Raw genomic sequence first — 19886 nt, 5'->3', positions numbered from 1 at the left:
ATCTGTTTTTTCTTGTGCACAAGTCACAATTTCATTCAATGCGTTTAAATCAGCATGAATTAATGCTTTATCGAGATTTTTAATCTTTTGATAAAAAGCAGTCATTTTATAAATTAAATGCTTAATATATCTTACTTTTGGAAAATGAGGAGATAATAATTGAACTGGAAGAAACATTCCTTTACAAAGTGTCAAATCAATATGACAGCTACGCGTATGACTCAATTTCTCATTTGTGGTTTTCATAGTACATTCATGAATATTTTTTATCTATTCTGGTACATTCTTTAAAGTACAGTTATCTATAGTTTGCAGAAACTTTTGATAACGATCAATTAAAAACGAATCAATTTTACATGAAGTTTTGCACAACCAAGATTTTGTTAATAATTCTTCTTGTAACGGTAATATATTCATAACTCGTCCTTTCGTATCTATTACCAAAGAATTTGATGAAGTTACATTTTTTATTAACGGTAATATATTTAGAATTTCTTTTTTCGTATCCAAAGGTTCTTTTGAAGTTACATGATGATATGTGGAATCAATAAAATAATTTTCGGATGAGGCTGTATGCCTAGATTCGCCACATAAAACATTTATTTTTTCTTCAAGTTTAGAACATTCAGCGACAAGTGTCAAACTTACTTCTGATTTCTTTTTAATTAAAGCTAACAATTTGTATATATTGCGAACATGATTGTTCCTAATATGCATACACCACCGTACGATTTTTTCGGCTTTTAGTCGTTTCTCAATATGACCTTTAATATTGAGTTTCTCTGTAATATTTTTTATAATTATTTCTAAAGAATAACGAAATTTTATAGAATTTTTCGATACAATTTTTTTATATTTTTTAATAACTTTTTTTGCACAATTGAATTTTGTTATTGTAGATACAGATTTTGTGCTTATTTTAAATTCTTGATTACGTTGATTTTCATTTTTAACACAATTATTTTGTAAACCTTGTTTATTTTCTAAATCTTGTGCATATCGTTGTCGCTTTTTATCACGATTATTTTCTAAATCTTGTGCATATCGTTGTCGCTTTTTATCACGATTATTTTCTAAATCTTGTGCATATCGTTGTCGCTTTTTATCACGATTATTTTCTAAATTTTGTGCATATAAGTGTCGCTTTTTGGCGCGTTTATTCTCCAAAACTTGTGCATATTGCTGCGACATTTTATCAAAATTATTTTTTAAATTAGCACTATTATTTTCAAGATTTTGATTTTCTTGTAAATACAAAATTTGTTCTTTTTTATCTTGATTTTCGAAATTATATTTGTTTCTTTCCATTTTAATTTCTTCTAATTGTACATTATTCAAATTTTTTTTAGATTGAGTAATGTCGTAAATTTCCTTCGATTTTAATTTTTGTTGTGTCTTATATTGACGTTTCGTACGTACACGAGCAGCATCAATTTCTTTAAATTTTATTACTGCCAATGGAAAGACTTTCTGAGTATTATATTGTAAATCTTGTGGAAAATGCTCGATGTTGCGTACGCGAAGTGGGTTCCCCTTTTTTTCTTTTTTGCGTTGACCGCGGACGCCGGTATCGCTCAGAGAGAGCGCGAAGGAAAGAGCAGCTGACAGGAGAACTCTCGAGAGATAACACTCCGAATGCAGAATCACAAATTAGTTTATTTGTCGAGTACACGTTCAGTCTTAGAAGTTATGTTCGAATTACTCAACCGATCTGTAGTCGTTCTGATTATCGATGTCGTTGACTTCACAATTTTTCGAGGAGTGAACGCTCAGAGTCGGGGCGTTCTTCGCCGAGGCGCGAGATTTCGACACGACCTCTTGGAGGGGACGCTCGTTTTTTCGAAGAATCACGATTGGCCGGTATTGTTTTCCGATCGAGTGAAGGGACCGAAATCACGCGGTCAACGGCTGATTGCTCCTATCGATCAATATTGTTAACTGCTGTCCTTGCCTCGCTGGCGGGACATAACAAATTTGTTTTGAAAAAGCGGGTTCTTACCTCTAACGTTTATTTTTGACTTACAATTAATTTGACACGAAATTACCCTTCAAATTATTTGTCTGTTTCTCAACACTCGATTACATTTGTTTCTAAAATTTTTAGCAAATGCAGACGCATTAAACTATGATCATACCTTACTTTTTCAGGTTTAATATTAAATAATAATGAAATCGCAAAAGCTATTGCAAAAACACCACAATCATTACAATTTGGTTGACGTTGAACGGTAGGAAATTTTACAAAACGTTTTTCAAAATATTTTGGAAATAATCTTGATAAGAATTGCTTATGATGCTCATGTAATTTCTTAGAATTTAAAGAATCATAAATAAATATATTTTTCGTGTCATAATAACTGCATACCCAATGTCCATCGAATGGACCCGATAAACTATGCAATATTTGTATATGTTTTTTATCTATTGGCATAGGTTGAATTGTATCAAGACACTGCACTCGCCAAGTTTCGACAGGTCTAAAATCTGAACAATTTTGTAAAAAACAACCGAAATGTTCCATATGCATGTCAGTTAACCATTCACCTTGAATAATTATATCTTTTTCTTTAGACGATAGAATCATATGTTTCTTTATTTTAACAGACATTTTGTATGTATATAATGTAAACAAAATATTTTTTTATAAACGTCAATTTTTTATTATATAAGTACGCAGTAGCTTCACTTTTCAATCGCGCAGTATATTGCCATTAGATATTGCCAAGCAGTTTGTGTTTTTACAGGCGCACAGCAGCCTCTTTTTACAGGCGCACAGCAGCTCTGTATCGGCGCACAGCAACCGTTTTTTACAGGCGCACAGCAGCTCTGTATCCGCGCACAGCAGCCGGTTTTTACAGGCGCACAGCAGCTCTGTATAGGCGCACAGCAGCCTTTTTTACAGGCGCACAGCGGCCTTTTTTACAGGCGCACAGCAGCTCTGTATCGGCGCACAGCAACCGTTTTTTACAGGCGCACAGCAACTCTGTATCCGCGCACAGCAGCCGGTTTTTACAGGCGCACAGCAGCTCTGTATAGGCGCACAACAGCCTTTTTTACAGGCGCACAGCGGCCTTTTTTACAGGCGCACAGCAACCTTTTTGAATAATTTAATTAATTAACTTACTTATTACCGCTTCAGAAGCCGCTAATTTTTGAAGGTGTCCTGGAAAAGTCCTGAAGATCCTGCGCAAAAATATTAACTCCTTTTTTCTAACTAACATTATTTAAAAAGAATAGAGAGAGAAAGAGGGAGAGAAAGAGAGAGAGAGAGAGAGGGAGAGAGAGAGAGAAAGCACGAGAGCGAGAGCGCAAGCGAGAATGAGCAATGAGAATTAATTAACTTACTTATTACCGCTTCAGAAGCCGCTAATTTTTGAAGGTGTCCTGGAAAAGTCCTGAAGATCCTGCGCAAAAATATTAACTCCTTTTTTCTAACTAACATTATTTAAAAAGAATAGAGAGAGAGAGAGAGACGGAGAGAGAGACGGAGAGAGACGGAGAGAGAGACGGAGAGAGAGACGGAGAAAGAGACGGAGGGAGAGAGAGACGGAGAGAGAGACGGAGAGAGAGACGGTGAGAGAGACGGAGAGAGAGAGAGAGCGAGAGAGAGAGAGAGAGGGAAGGGAGGGAGAGGGAGAGGGAGAGGGAGGGGAGAGGGAGAGGGAGAGGGGAGAAATGGAGAGAGACTTTTTTTCTTTTTTTTTCCCTCTCTCTAGCTCTCTCTCTCCTCTCTCTCTCTCTCTCTCTATCTTCTCTCTCTCTCTCTCTCTCTCTACTCTTGATCTCCTCTCTCTCGTCTCTCTCTCGGCTTCTCTCTCTCCTGCTCTGTCCTGCTCTCTCATTGATTGGTTGATTGATTGATCTTTATTAGCTTTCACAGCTATTACATATACATAATTACTATACATTATTTAACACATATTCTTTTAACAGTCTCTTATATAATATTAATTCTTCACATTGTTTTATCTCGGTGGGTAACGCTATACATTTTTATTCCTTCGTAAAACAGGCTTTTTTGCGCACTTCTCGTTTTACGCAATGTTAGTACTATGTTTCCGGCCTGCCTCGTTTGTCTATCACATTCTTTTCCCACTATTTCTATTTTATTACTTAACGTCACCGATGCCATGTTATTTAGTATTTTAAAAATAAATACACCTACATTATAATATAATCGTTGCCTTACGGACATAAACTGCAGCGCCTGCAGCATGTCCTCAACTTTGGTATATCTATTACATTGCAATATGAATCTCATGGCACGGTTTTGAGCTACCTGCAGTTTATTCAACTGCGTTTCTCCCATCCCGACTAATAGAGTGGCACAATACTCGAAATGAGGTGCTATTATGGACTTATATACAATACATCTAGTGTAGGCTGACACGAAGTTACCTATTCTGTTTAAAAAACTAGTCTTTTTCCCTATTTTCTTAAGCATATAATCGCAATGATCTTGAAATCGTAGTCTGTCATCAATAATTATACCTAAATATTTTATAGTTTCAACACGTTCTATTTTAGTTCCATCCAAACATTTCAAAATAGTATTGCCTCTCAATTCTTTTCGAATACTTCTAACTACCATATATTTCGTTTTATCCGCATTCATTTTTAATTTATTTATATTCATCCAGCGTTCAATTATATTAAAAACCATATTCATTTTTATCTCTATATCTGCGCTACTTTCTCCACTTACATATATAAGCGTATCGTCTGCAAACATTTTTATATTGCATCCCTCCGGACATACTTCGATTATATCATTTATATATATTATAAATAGTAGAGGTCCTAGTACCGAACCTTGTGGCACTCCGTATTCCGTTCTAAGACGTTCTGACCACTGATTGTTAAATTTGACTTGTTGCGTTCTGTTGTTTAGATATGTTCTAAACCATTCTAGCACTATTCCTTTTATTCCATATTGCTCTAATTTTTCTAACAATCTTGTCCTATCCACCGTTTCAAATGCCCGTTTTAAGTCTATAAATATTACTCCTACTATTTCTCCTTCACTAATTGTTAACTTCCAATCATCAATGACGCTTTGTATCGCTGTTTCGCACGAATGGTATTTTCTAAATCCTGATTGATGCTCTGATATAATATCATTATTATGTAAGTATTCATCTATTTGTTCCTTTACGACTAATTCTAAGACTTTCTCATAAATTGGTAATATATTAATTGGTCTAAATTCACTTGCTTTCTTTGGTTTCTCTATCTTAGGAATTGGTACAATAGTAGATGTTTTCCATCCCTCCGGACACACTCCTTTTAATAATGAATCATTTATTATCTTCAATAGTTCATTTTTTATTACGTGAAAGCTCATTTTTAATATATCACTAGATATTCCCTCATCTGTTCCTTTTTTCTTTGGCAAAGCCATAACAATTTGTTCAAGTTTCTTTAAATTTATCATCTTAAAATATTCCATTTTATCTCTACTATTTATAACATAAATGGTTTTTGTATTTTTACTGTCTCTTTTTTCTATAGATTCTATTATATCGTTAATGCTCTGTATATAAAATATATTAAAATTATTCACTAACGTACATTCTTCTACATTCTTTAATATTTCAAAGTCTATGTTATTAATTTCTTTCGAACCCCTAGTCTCTCCTCTTATGACTTCCTTTAGAGTTTTCCACATTAATACAGGATCATTTTTATTATCATCTATCATGTTCTCATAATATTCTTTCTTTTTCTTTCTAATTATTTTGACTGCCGTATTTCTCTCAGTTTTAAACTGTAACCAATCTTGTTCTTCACCCGCATATACCGCTCTTGCATACGCCTCATCCCTTGCATTTGTAGCTAATCTTATATCATCCGTATACCATTTTTTTCCTTCCCATATCTTTGGAATTTTAAATTTTTTCTTTGGTGCTACCCTATCTAACGCCACTACCATATTCTGCACAAAGGGAGAGAGGGAGGGAGGGAGAAAGAGAGAAAGAGAAAGAGAGAGAGAGAGAGAGAGAGAGAGAGAGAGCGAGGGAGAGAGGGAGCGAGAAAGCGGGAGAGAGGGAGGGAGAGAGAGGGAGAGGGAGAGAGAGGGAGAAAGGGAGAGGGAGAGGGAGAGGGGGGAGAGAGAGAGAGGAAGAGAGAGAGATGTATAATCTTGACATATTAATAAATAATAATTATTTAATCTTTTATAATTAATTGCGTTATAAGCAAATATACAAGGATTTGCAAGAAAATTTATTTGATTTTCTATACAAAAAATTTTATTGAAAAAAAATTAATTTGCTAACAAAAGAAATCGAAAATTATAATCACTGATATGTAAACATGTTTATACAATTTGTTTATACAATATATATATATTTTTAACTCGGTAACTCTTGAATTATTGTAATTCATATATATGCTACGTTATCAATTTTACTTAAGGCAAAGTACAATATGCTTGGTTGTAGTAAGTTGTTCATATATTGAATTTGGCTTTGATTTTTCGAGAATTTTCTCATAGTTCATGTAGGCTATAATTTTACTTGAAATGAGATTTATAACACCCGATGGTATTGTTGCTGTTGAAAATATGTCACAATATTTTACTAGAGTGCACACATCTGGATTACATATCACAATGACAGCATTGCCAGTAATTAAACATTGTGTTAACTCGCGAAATAGAGTAACTGCATCTTTCTTTTCAAGAAAAATAACACCTTTTGGTATACGAATTTTTGTTACTTCAAATTTGTCATTCTGATGACAATTCACGTGATTCTTATAGTAATATGCCAATTTTATCCAATGAGATATTTCATTCGCTAATAAAGGTTTACTATAAGAGAAAGAAAAGAAGGAAATATTTATAAAATTATCAAATATGAATAGTATTAAATAAAAATTAAGAAATATAAAAACTTCAATAATTTGTGTAAATTACTTGTGTACACGTACTTAGTTTGTAATATTGACGTAAGCTTGGATAATATACATATTTTAGAATCAATAGACTTTTCTGTCCAGATTCTAAATTCTTCTGTAGCTAACTCAACACATTTCTCAAAATCTCCTCTACAATATTATATATGTATATATATTAATCGATTAATATAAATTTAACGTATAAGACAGGCAATAAGAACCAAATCGCGGATGACAATGCGTTATCCTAACGAAACTAAACTATTTTTTCGTTAGAATTAAATACCGGTGCACAAGGCACCAAATTTTACTTGGACACGGCCAAGATTTTAAAATATGAAATAATCTCATATTTGAGATTTAATTTCAATACCCCTTTAACCTCCCTAAGGAAATAAATGTGAGAGAAAAATATAGACCCGAAAGTCGCTGAATCGGGAATCGAACCCGAGACCTTTCGCTTGTCGGGCGACTGCTCTTCCAACTGAGCTATTCAGATCCCTTCGATTCTATACTTTTCTCTGTTATATATATTAATGTTGGTAAACAAACGCTTTTAAGCCAGCGTGTATAAATTAAGAGTTTAACAAGGCTCTGTAATATAAATATAAATTTAACGTATAAGGCAGGCAATAAGAGCCAAATCGCGGATGACAGTGCGTTATCCTAACGAAACTAAATTTTTTCGTTAGAATTAATTTATTATTATTAATTTATACACGCTGGCTAAAAACTATTTTTTCGTTAGAATTAATTTATTATTATTAATTTATACACGCTGGCTTAAAGGCGTTTGTTTACCAACATTAATATATATAACAGAGAAAAGTAAAGAATCGAAAGGATCTGAATAGCTCAGTTGGAAGAGCAGTCGCCCGGCAAGCAAAAGGTCTCGGGTTCGATTCCCGATTCAGCGACTTTCAAATCTATATTTTTCTCTTGCATTCATTTATTTCCGTAGGGGGGTTAAAAGGGTATTGAAATTAAATCTCAAATATAAGATTATTTCATATTTTAAAATCTTGGCCGTGTCCAAGTAAAATTTGGTGCCTTGTGCACCGGTATTTAATTCTAACGAAAAAATAGTTTAGTTTCGTTAGGATAACGCATTGTCATCCGCGATTTGGCTCTTATTGCCTGTCTTATACGTTAAATTTATATTTATATTACAGAGCCTTGTTAAACTCTTAATTAATCGATTAAGTTATAAATGTTTAATGTAATGTTATTAAATTTTTTTAATTTTAAAAGTTATAAAATAATGTCAGAGAAATGTGTGTATATCTGTACCTTGTTGCATTTGCCAGTAAAATACCATTGTGTTCCCAATATATATCATCGATAGGTTTTTGCCACATACCACCATAAAACAGATTATAAATTGTACCTAATTTTGGATTTAGTATCCACGTATTATTAAATTTTTCACTCATATATTCAACTTGAGATAAGAGTTTATATTTAAATTTGCATAGTTTTGTGTAAGATATCAAGATACCAGCACAAAAATTCATATGTGTATTTATGAATACAATATTTCCCTGAAAAGAATAAGAATTAGTTTTATAATTAATTTGGTAATAACTAAATCAAAAGATTCAATTTATGTATGTAGGTTAAACTGAACCTATGTCAATCACAATGTGTCAAAACATCATTCATGGAGCGACATCAACGCTATCTTGCAATGAATGCTCGAAATGGACATTTTCAAATACATGCGCATTGAGAAGGTCGACGACGACGACCAAAATTTATAACAATTTTTAAGAAAAACAAAGTTTAGATTATAATATCTCCGTTAATAAAGCACATAGAGAAAAAATAAAGGCACTTTCTTTTATAATTCAAACCTAATCTATCGATTGAGCATAATAAGAACTCGATCGCTTCAGTCGTTATTGCATAATTGAAATATATGATGTTCTCAGATGTCAGACTCGCGTTATAATACACGGTGTGCCTCGCTGCGCAAAGCGTCGTTTTTTGACTTGGCGCGAGACACTACCGTGTCTCTTGATATTCAACTTTTTTAATTGACATGACATCAGTCATATACTAAATTCAATAATAATTAGAAGCATTTTCACATTTAATTTATTCGGAACAATTGTAAGTAATACTTATTTAATTTTTTAATTCTTACATGTATAATGTTATTTTTGTTTTATAATATAACTTTTTTGAAATACAGTTTATATAAACACAACAATTAACTAACTGGAAATGACGGACACGGTCATTACCAAACTGATAGCCTTTCGCCAACTAACGATGAGTGATCTGTTTGAGCAAATATTTAAGTGCCACTCCGAGTTTTTAAATAAAAATTGGAATAGCCTGATAACTTACTTTAATGGTCTTTTGCTTCTAATTGGGTTTTCTCATATTGAATTTTATTTAATGATCTCATTGTATGATTAATGTATTTTGCCTTTTATTTTGACATAATTATGTGCCTTATTTTGACAATTGTATAATGACTTTTTATTAGAACATTTTTTGGATACTGAAAAAAACTAAATAGAGTTCGAAACGTTTAAGAAATTAAAGTTTTTGTAATTAGATTTAAAAATTAAATTTTTCTAAAAAAAAGGTTTTTTTTATTGCTCATTTTATTTGGCCTATTAATATTAAGGAAGTTTTTTGCGTTAAATAGTTTAATCACAAAAATTTCTGAACATTATAGTCAATAAAAAGATTAGCGATTGATTTCAACTTTGTGCATTTAATTTGTTTTTTAAATATATATCTCTAAATTTTCAGGGTATAATATCTGATCTTTTCCCGGGATTGTTTCTGCCTTCACCGGATTATAAAGCACTTTTTTCCGCGATAAATGACATAGCTCAGGAACGAAATATTCAAACAATAAGCATGTTTTTACTAAAAATCGTGCAGACTTATGAAATGATGATGGTCCGGCACGGTTTCATGCTGGTGAGTAATTGAAAAAGTGACAATAAAAATATATTCATGAAATCAATTAATTATCAAAATAATTAATTAATCAATTATCTTAAACATTTGCGAAAAAAATATTAAAAAATAACAATTGTTTAATGGATTAAATAATTCACCGGATAAGTGTATTTAAAGTTTTACCTTACAAACTATATAATTTTATATCATTATAAATAAAAAGACTTTGATATCTCAAAGTCGCATTACTTAGACGCACACAAGCCGCGAAATATCAACACGTCTTTTAATAAAAGAATTCAGTAACTTTAATGAACAAGAACAATATACAGAATCAGAAAAATGTAATAATACTATTAGCAATCACGTCAACGAAAGCATCCGTATGGCACGACAGCTATTAACCAATCAATCGACTTCTCTCGGTGTTATGACATCGTTAAACAAAATCGTTGTTGTTCAACAACCCTCATGGCGATGATCTTTTAGAAATCACTAACCGCGACTCGGTCAAGCACAAGGCTAGGACGAACATTAGGACCGTAGTGACCAGGGCGTAACAATACACAGATAAGTTTGATTTTGATAGAGGATAGTGCTTTTCTTTGTTCTAACGTGTACTGATACTCAAGTTCTTTTTCCAAAATTATATAAATATCTTGGATTAGAATTCTTTTCTTATCCAATATGTTGAACAAAAGGAAGAATTGTGGTATTGTGATAATCAAGTCTACTGTATGTAAAACATATAATATTGTTTCGCAACCATCCTGTATTAAGATCTATTTATACATACCCGTATCAGTGCAATATCCGTTTAGTTCCGTGATTTTCCGTCAGTATCATTGAAAATAAGTATTGTTTCTTTGTCTTTGAATGGATGTATTGATATATATTCGGCACAGTACTGTATTCGGATCGTTCAGTCTCAGTTTAATCTCAGTCCGTACAGTGACATTGGGTTTTATTGCTAACGATTGATTTTTGTTTTTTCACGCGTTACGGCACTCATTATCAGTAGGTTACTTGTGGATTATTTTATGCAGGACAAATCCCTTTTTTGGGGAGATTTAAAAGTAAATATAATATAATATTTATTGCGTAATTTAATAATAAAATTATACGGTTGATATATTTTATTTGTCAAATCCGCGACTTAACTTAAAAAATGTAAATTCTTCACAAATAATTGTTGATCGTCAGTGACAAATTTTAACAAATAATAAGATGCAATTTAATTTGATCAAAAACTGGCTATTCATTTATTGAAAATAAGTACACACTACGTTTCGACCCACATTGTGGTCCTTCTCAAGTGCTAGAATACAAAAATACACAATTTGGCAAGTTAAATTAACATTACATTAACACTAAATTGATTTATAATACATACTTGTTCTTATTCAGCAATTACTTTACTTAAAGATAGAAACATGAAAGTTCTCCTGCTGTCATATCGACAGTCTGTTAGCTACTGTAGACTAGTATTACATATGTTTTTAAATCATCTGAATAATGTTGTCATAAATAGGACTAAGGTTATCAGTGTCTACTTGTAGATTAATTTTATTTGTTTGTCTTTTTATGTAGAACATTTCAGCGATCTCTCTTTTTCATCTATTTTTCTCGGTATGTAAAACACATGGCTCAAGCCATCGGAAGTCATGATTGCATTTGGTTCTATGTTTACTGACCACCGAGCGGCTTGTTTCATGTTTTTTATATTATTTTGATGTTCTTTTACTTTAGTAATCAAATGTCTTTTTGTTTGTTCTATATATGACGCGTCACAATCATTACATTCTAGTCTGTATACTACATTTGTTTTGTTCATCTTCGGTAATACATCTTTACTACGTTTAATTAGCGTGTTTAATTTTTTCGGAATTTTATAAATTATTTTTAATCCTTTTTTCTTAAGAGTTTTAGAAATGTTATCAGTCAGATTATTGATATACGGTAACATAATATGTGAAGACATGTCAAATTTTTTATTGTTATTTCCATCTCTCTTGTTGTCCAAACTATTAATAATATTATTAATTACATGTAATCTTTTTTTAATATGTTTTTTAATAACATGAGATGGAAAATTATTATTGGTTAGAATGTCTTTAATAATTTAAATATTGCCACTATGAAATTTTTTGTTAGACAGTAGAATGGCTCTATCGACTAAGTTGTTAATGCAATTAATTTTATATTTGAGTTGGTGCGCGGAAAGAAAATTGATATATCTTCCCGAAAAAGTGGGCTTCCTATACCAATTAGTGATCAATTTCCCATCCTTACATCTGATTACACTCGTGTCAAGAAAGTTTAAACAATTGTCTTTTTCAATTTCATAAGTGAATTTTAGGCGATGGTGGTACGCATTAAAAACTGATAACATTTCATTAATCTTAGAGCGTGATAAAATCGTGAAGATGTTGTCAACGTATCTGTAGTATACAGGTACATTAAAAGTCAATGAATTTAAACAAATTTCTAAATCGTCCATGACAATATCTGCCAAAATGGGATACCTTTTCTGCTGCCAAATTTTGCGCAGTTTCCTTTCTTTTGCCATTAATTCTTGTACCGTTAGAGAATAAGGAGGCGTGGTGCTGGAATGAGTCAGCGTAAATTCTTATGCAGCTTGTTGTACACAGTCGTTAAAGGACCCCACACAAAATAGGGATTTTGGCCCTCGGTGAAAATGGCTGAAATTGTAATATGTTATACTGCTTGACTCACTGATCAAAAGTTTCTTTAGGCAAAAGCTTGAAAATGGCTAATTCTTTTTACTACAGTCATTTAAAGTGTTGAATTGTAGCATTATTTCAATAACATTCTACATTATTTTTCTTTTGCAAGGAGCTGAAAAAATCTGATTTTAATGAAACTTTACACACAAGTTGAGGAGCTAAATAGATGAATTTATAAGTATTCATTTGGTGCTCAAACCCTGTTTTAAGGGATGAAATCACCCCTAATATAATCCTTTTATTTGTCAACATTAACATTTTTGAAAAAATAATTTTAAAAATGTTTTTAAATCCTGCTTTATTACAGTGCTTAGTTAGAATGTTTTATTAGGATGTTTCATTAACGTGAGTCCCCTTACTTCTCACGTTTGAGGTGCTTCATTAACGTGAGTCCTCTTGCCTCTCACGTTCGGGTTATTAGATTTATTGCTGCATCTATTGTTGTATATGTATAACAGATTGGTTTGAGAATATTTAACATATGGTGCATAACTCAAATACCATAGTACATTCGCAACGTGTGCACATGTACCAAGCGTTCCTTGCTCCAGATTGACAAGTACAACAGTACCCGCTTATATAGTTATTGTCTTCTTCTGTTATTTTATTTTTATTAATATACGCTATGAGAACTTGATGTTTTGTAGAACGACAAAGTTTAGAATAAACTCTGCTTCTTATAAGATTCTTATAAGATTATTTTCATTTAATGATGTATCAATCTAGAGTTCATCATCTCAGCCTCTTTGCAGCTTATCTTGGATGTATCCTGGAGCTAGATTAACCTGATAAATAACCTGATAAATGATACTCTTAGTCCTCGTATGTAATCTATTGTATATCAAGACGTGAAAAATCGGGTATTTGATTATTTAATCTTTTCCACTAAGTAAGCTAGATATACTTAGCTAACAGAATGTCAATGTCTAATCATGCTTATATTACATTTGCTGTTCGTGCTTGTTGCAACATTTCTCTAGCAATTTGAACAATAACTTCCTGCACATAAATAAGAAAATGGTATCTGTTAATAATTGCTTCAGAAATTCTATAATAATCACCAATATACCTTGCATTTTGAATATTAAACGTATGTTCAAAGATTTTAAAAATTGTTCGGAGATGTCCATTTTGTGTTTCAACCAACTATCTGTTTTTTTGTTATAAGTTTTGTATGATTTGCATCTTCCGTACTAAGCTGACGCTGCCCACGTTCAAGTAAAACCGGCATTTTATGATCAGTCCCCAAATGATGAAGGTAGCTTTTAGTATATCAGGTTGTTCATTGTACAATTCATTAGCAAAATGTGTTACATGTTGATTTATAAAATCAACTCTATTGATAGCTTCCAAGCCAAAATTGTTGCGCACAAACCTTCTTGACAATGATCTCCGAACTTTACTATACTAACGCTTGTCTACTGGAGCAATTAAAAAGTATCTTTAAGAGTTCATCTGCTAAGCCTTGTCTCAACTTGCATAAAAATATCATTAAATCTTTTCTTTTAATATACCGTAAGTCATGTTCTTCAGGAACTGCTTCGCAATATGTAAACAAATCTTCAAATTGTTGTTTATTTATTTGAAACAGACATTCAAATTCTTCATCAGTTAAAGTATCAATGTCTTATAATCTAGAACGTATTTGTGCCACATTATGAAGTTGTTCTAAAAAAACTTGTAACTGCAGTCGACGAATAACATAAGATTTATTAATGTAACGTAATCCAGCTATCAATCCTGTAATAAATAATTTATTTCGATCTAAATGATGATCACATGATCTGACATTTTCAGGAATATAAATATTACTTTGTATGAAAACATAAACTCTGCATTCTAGGAAAATTCTGATAACATTATTTTCAGCATTACAGATTATACAGGCACGATTTTTTTGTTGCCTTAAAACATTCAACCTCAAACACATATTATCTGCTTGGATGGCAGCTATTTCATTCAAAATAGATTGATTACAATTAAAACAAGTTTTTGTATTATTATTAATATTCATATTCGGTAAATCTTGAGTATTGCGCCTGTCTGTTGCAATTTGTTGCTTATTTTCATCTTCACTAATTCAAGGTATCTGCTGTGCACGGCCTTGTAGATTACAAACATAGCAATTAAAACGCCTTCTGAAAGCCATTTTATGAATCGGACATTATTCAAAACTGTATCAAGTAATATATAAATATGTATAAATATAGTGATGTATAAACTTATACATATATATATATATATATATATATATATAATATCAGCATTAAAAATTTTTTTAAAGCTATTATTATATTAATAGGCAATTTTATTAAAATTATATTACACTAGATAACACGCTTCGCGCGCGCCAAACAAAGTTTGACTCCGCGAGTGTGCATAAAATTAATCCATCGAATTTCAGTTATGTACTCTAATTCCCGAATTTCTATTATACATATACATAATTTTAATTTCCATTATAAATAGAATTTTAATTCGCCGTATTTCTATTATGTAAATAACTGAAATTATACCTAATAGAAATTCGGCCAGTTGAATTTATGTACACTATATAAATTTGACGAATTGAAATTATAACGCATAATAGAAATTCAAGAATACTTATGTATTATACGTAATAGAAATTCGGCAAATTAAAATTTAAAACATAATGGAAATTCAAGAATTAAAATTAGGTACACAATGAAAATTCAAGAATAAAATTATGTGCACAATAGAAATTCAGCAAATTAAAATTATTTACATAAAAAAAATACGACAAATTAAAATTATATACATAATGGAAATTTGGTAAATTAAAATTATTTACATAAATAAAAAAAAACATAAGCTTGTAACATATTAATAAATAAACAATAGGTAAATAATGCGTTTTAGACGAACGGTTATTAGATGACAATAATACAATAATATGTTCAAATCATGAAAATTCGTTTGTGATATTGTTAACTGTAATTATTTATTTTAATTATTTTAATTCACTCACATTAAATTACTGCTCAAAAATTTCATGATGTTTAATTGTACTGTATTTGTTGTTAAATTAATGTGAGAGATCTCTCAGAGAATTCATCTCTTATTTTAATTTTTTTAATATACAGAGTGTCACTTAATTGGCGTCCACTATTTACATAGCGATATTTCTCGTGGAAAATTGAGTCAAAAAGTTCTAAGCCATTTTTGTCTATAATGCATAATAATTTTTATTATTAACGATAGAAAAAGGTATGTCAAAGGTGCGCGCAAAAGGATAGCGTCTTGCCATAAGCATAGTGCCTTGCATAGTGCGCTCACGCACACTGCCACACGCGCGGTTTACCATTATTAGTAATAATGATTAGTATTATTATAGCTTAACATTATTAGTAATTATGCTTTATTATGCATTATAGAAAAAAATGGCTCAGGACTTTTTGACTCAATTTTCCACGAGGAATATCGCTATGTAAATAGTGCACGCCGATTAAGTGACACCCTGTATACATACTTTTAAATCATCGAATTTCTATCGTGTACATGATTTTAAATCATCGAATTTCTATCATGTACATGATTTTAATTTATCGAATTTCTATTATGTACATAATATTAATTCTCCAAATTTCTATTATGTACATAATTTTAATTCCCGAATTTCTATTATGTACATAATTTTAATTTGCCGAATTTCTATTATGAAAATTATTTTAATTCGTCGAATTTATATTATGTACACAAATTTAGTTTACCGAAATCATATTATAAACATAAAAAAAATTTATCAAATTTCCATTATGTATATACAATAATATAAATTTATCGAGTTTCTATTATGTATAATGTTCGCCGAATTTCTATTATGTATATAATAAAAATACAGGAAATTATAATAAAATTATAATAAAGATACAGGAAATTATAATTATGTATACGTAATAGAAATTTGGTGAATTAAAATTATGTACTTAAATAATAGAAATTCGGGAATTATATTATGTACATATAATAGAAATTCGATAAATTAAAATCATGTACATGATAAAAATTCGATGATTTGAATATATGTACATATAAAAGAAAATCGGTAACTAAAATTACACATATACATAATAGAAATTCAGGAATTAGTATTATGTACGTAATAAAAATACGATAAATTAAAATTATATATAATATAAAAATTTGGCGAATTATAAAATTATGTATATATAATGGAAATTCACTTACTTACATTCTGCTCTGCTGTCTTCTTGGCAATAGCATTAGGTTGAATGACAGCAAATGCATTCTATATCAAATTAAATATGATCTTCCGAATGTGTAAAATAATAAAAAAATCTTTTATTTCTTCTCAACCAAACTGACTATATTTTTGATTAAATCATACACTACGTTTCGATTATCGGTTTTGGTTCTTTTCAAGTGTTATACGCTGTAAGATACAAACAATTAATAACAACTTAAAAACATTTAATATATGAGTTGATATGTTCAAGTTGGTTCTTTTTAGGGGAAAATTTAACATTTTACCTTAGATTTCCTTTTATAAAATTTTCATGTCTTTAAGGTAATGATTAAGTCACATTATTCGAGTTAAGAATATAAAACGACATAGAAAAGCGCTTACTCATGTCTATTACATCGAGCAGATAATCAGACTTTAGTGTATGTTTGTTTATTATGTAGCGCTTTTATTTTGTTATAGATTTTGTTATAGATCCGACATACATGCATATATATATACATATATATATATATATATATATATATATATATCAATGTTTTTGTAAAAAAAGTAATTTACATAAAGTTTCATTATTTAGAAAAAAAAAATTCAAAAAATCTCAACTTTTTATGCTAAATATTGCAAAGAATAAAGAATTTATCTGAAAAAAATTATAGTGGTTTTATTTAAAAAATTGGAAGGGGGGTTCTCTTTTTATTTCTTAAAATCTCAATATTTTTTTATCATCAAATTTTCGAGCACTTTGTTCCATTTAATTTAAAAAAATTCAAAATAATATTTCTAGATGTGACTAAGAAAACAATTTGTAACACTTTATGTGGTTTTCTGTATATGCCAATTAAATATTGTGATCGAATATGCAGGTAGGAGAACCATTTGGAGGAAAAACTACTGTTCTTCGCACTTTAGCTGATGCTCTGACGTTGTTGCACAAACGTGGTAATGAAAACGGTTTGCCAACTAAATACTTTGTCCTGAATCCCAAGGCCATTACTTTGGGTCAATTGTATGGTTATTTCGACCCAGTATCGTCTGAATGGACAGACGGAGTGTGCGCTTCCGCTTTTCGAAGATTTGTCTCGGATGAATCATTCGAAAGGAAGTGGATTATTTTTGATGGACCAGTAGATGCCACATGGATCGAGAGTTTAAACACGGTGCTCGACGACAATCGCAAGCTCTGTCTCACATCTGGTGAAGTAAGTAAAACGCTTTTTTTATTACAATATATGAGTGTACTTCCAAATGACTCCTGCTCCCGATCAGCCTAAAGTTTCACACATAAGTTGTTTTCGATGTAAGGAATAAAGTACGTGCTCCCAATTTCGGAAAATAAAAAAAATTGTATGATAGTGTTACACCCAGACTCACAAAAGAAGAAAAAGGGCGTAACTACTTATCTCAAACAACGCCAGACAGTGCGTGTTTGACTCGAGCGAACATGCTGAGGGCCCAAGTCTGGTAAACGATGTGAAGGGTCGATTTTACTCACAATTAGTTAAAGGGCTGTTTGTTCGACGGCTTGCTTTTGGTAAAGGAATTTAATCCTTTTTACACAGGATTAGTGCAATCTCGAGATGATAAGAAACGAGATGGTTATTAAGAAATTACCAACAGTTTTATAATAAGAATAATTCATTCATTCAAATAAATTTGATAAGAAAAAAATACACATTAAGTGAACAATTAATTTAATTTTACGACACGGGTAACCATTAATGTGAGTTCGAAATGCACGTGTTTGGGTGTGTCTTTCGTAGGTGTTACATCGAATATGGGAGTCTTCAATCAAGAAAAAGAGGGGGAGAGTTTATTGTTTAAAAATATTTGAGTCCTGATTGGTTATTACAAATATTGTTTTAATAACTAACTAAAAAGTAAACGTGTGCGTGTTCTCAGGAGTCATAAGATGGAGAGCGGTGATAAAATTTCAGGAGAACGTGGGCGGGGACGGCCAAAAGACCTGGATCCGAGAATATACCATGCAACGATGTTATTTGGCGCGGTGCGTATCAAAAAATGTCGTAAGGCTTCATGATTTGCGGATTCTGGTCTGATAATAAAAGTTCCCTCGGGTATTTCTTTTACTCTGGAGACTTGATTAATTAACCAAGTTTTGAACAAAGAGAGAAAAAAAGAGAGCGAGAGAGGGGGGAGAGAGAGAGAGAGGGGGGGGGATGGGAGAGAGAGGAAGTAGGGGAAGTGGAAAAAGGAGGGAGGGAGGGGGAGGGCAAGCGGGCGGGCGGCAGGAAGGAAGAGGGAGAGAGAGTGAGAGAGAGAGATCTTTATTAGCCTTCTCAGCTATTTGTAAAATACAAATCTAATTAACATTAATTACAATAAACTCCTTTAACGCTCACTTAAACGCTTCAAACTCATCAATTCGTCTCATTTCAGCTGGTAAAGTATTGAACATTTTCCTCCTTCATAAAACATACTCCTTCATAAAACATACTCTTTTATGCCTTTGTTGTTCTGCAGATTGCATTACAATGTTCCCGGCTTATCGCGTCTGTCTTTCACTCTTGTATCCCACTACTGTTAACTTATTTCTTAATTGATCCGGTAACATATTCCTCAAAATTTTAAAAATAAATATAGACACATTATAATATAACCTTTGTTTTACGGACATAAACTGCAGCGTTTACAGCATACGTTCTACTTTGGTATATCTATCACATTGCAATATGACCCCTCATAACCCGGTTCTGCGCTTTTTGCAACTCATTCAGCTGTGTTTCTTCCATATCAATTAACAGCGTCGCTCAGTACTCAAAGTGAGGCGCTATGATTGATTTATATATAATACATCTAATGTATGCCAATATATAGTTACCTATTCTATTTTAAAAACTCATCTTTTTTCCTATTTTCTTTAGCATGTAATTACAGTGGTCCTTAAATCTTAACCTATTATCAATAATTATGCCCAGATAATTCATTCTTTCCACACGCTCTATTTCTGTTTCGTCCAAATATTCCAATGTAATGTTACTTCTCAGTTCTTTTCTTATATTTCGAACTATCATATATTTCGTTTTCCCTGCGTTCATTTTCAGCTTATTTGTATTCATCCTTCCACTGCA

The 19886-nt window shown here is 31.4% G+C and overlaps 2 protein-coding genes across 2 annotated transcripts; one reads left to right on the top strand and one right to left on the bottom strand.

Annotated features, from left to right (window-relative positions):
- Positions 1-6340: 6340 nt before the first annotated feature.
- On the bottom strand, positions 6341-8333 carry LOC146720069 (uncharacterized). The gene is made up of 2 exons (XM_085489088.1): positions 8191-8333; positions 6341-6814 (listed from the first exon to the last, which is right to left on the bottom strand). Exons 1-2 carry the CDS (start codon positions 8331-8333, stop codon positions 6409-6411), a joined length of 549 nt encoding a protein of 182 aa, XP_085345214.1. The 3' UTR covers positions 6341-6408.
- A 1444-nt stretch (positions 8334-9777) lies between these two features.
- LOC146720068 (dynein axonemal heavy chain 12-like) lies at positions 9778-18400 on the top strand. The gene is made up of 3 exons (XM_085489087.1): positions 9778-9840; positions 17661-17996; positions 18296-18400. Exons 1-3 carry the CDS (start codon positions 9778-9780, stop codon positions 18398-18400), a joined length of 504 nt encoding a protein of 167 aa, XP_085345213.1.
- The last annotated feature ends 1486 nt before the right edge of the window (positions 18401-19886 follow it).

The sequence above is a fragment of the Nylanderia fulva genome, unplaced genomic scaffold (assembly GCF_048542155.1).
Source record: "Nylanderia fulva isolate GAGA-0341 unplaced genomic scaffold, ASM4854215v1 Scaffold79, whole genome shotgun sequence".
Lineage (NCBI taxonomy): Eukaryota > Metazoa > Arthropoda > Insecta > Hymenoptera > Formicidae > Nylanderia > Nylanderia fulva.
Note: the sequence above shows the minus strand (reverse complement) of the source record. Positions and strands in the feature narration are given on the sequence as shown.

What these genes read in the sequence shown, in the direction of transcription:
- LOC146720069 (XM_085489088.1), bottom strand. Translation starts at nt 8,333, where the DNA reads ATGAGTGAAAAATTTAATAATACGTGGATACTAAATCCAAAATTAGGT. An exon ending in TTACTGGCAAATGCAACAAG is followed by an intron (nt 6,815 to 8,190) that starts GTACAGATATAC and finishes TTTCTCTTATAG; the next exon opens with TAAACCTTTATTAGCGAATG.
- LOC146720068 (XM_085489087.1), top strand. Translation starts at nt 9,778, where the DNA reads ATGTTTTTACTAAAAATCGTGCAGACTTATGAAATGATGATGGTCCGG. An exon ending in TCCGGCACGGTTTCATGCTG is followed by an intron (nt 9,841 to 17,660) that starts GTGAGTAATTGA and finishes TCGAATATGCAG; the next exon opens with GTAGGAGAACCATTTGGAGG. An exon ending in TCTGTCTCACATCTGGTGAA is followed by an intron (nt 17,997 to 18,295) that starts GTAAGTAAAACG and finishes ACTCACAATTAG; the next exon opens with TTAAAGGGCTGTTTGTTCGA.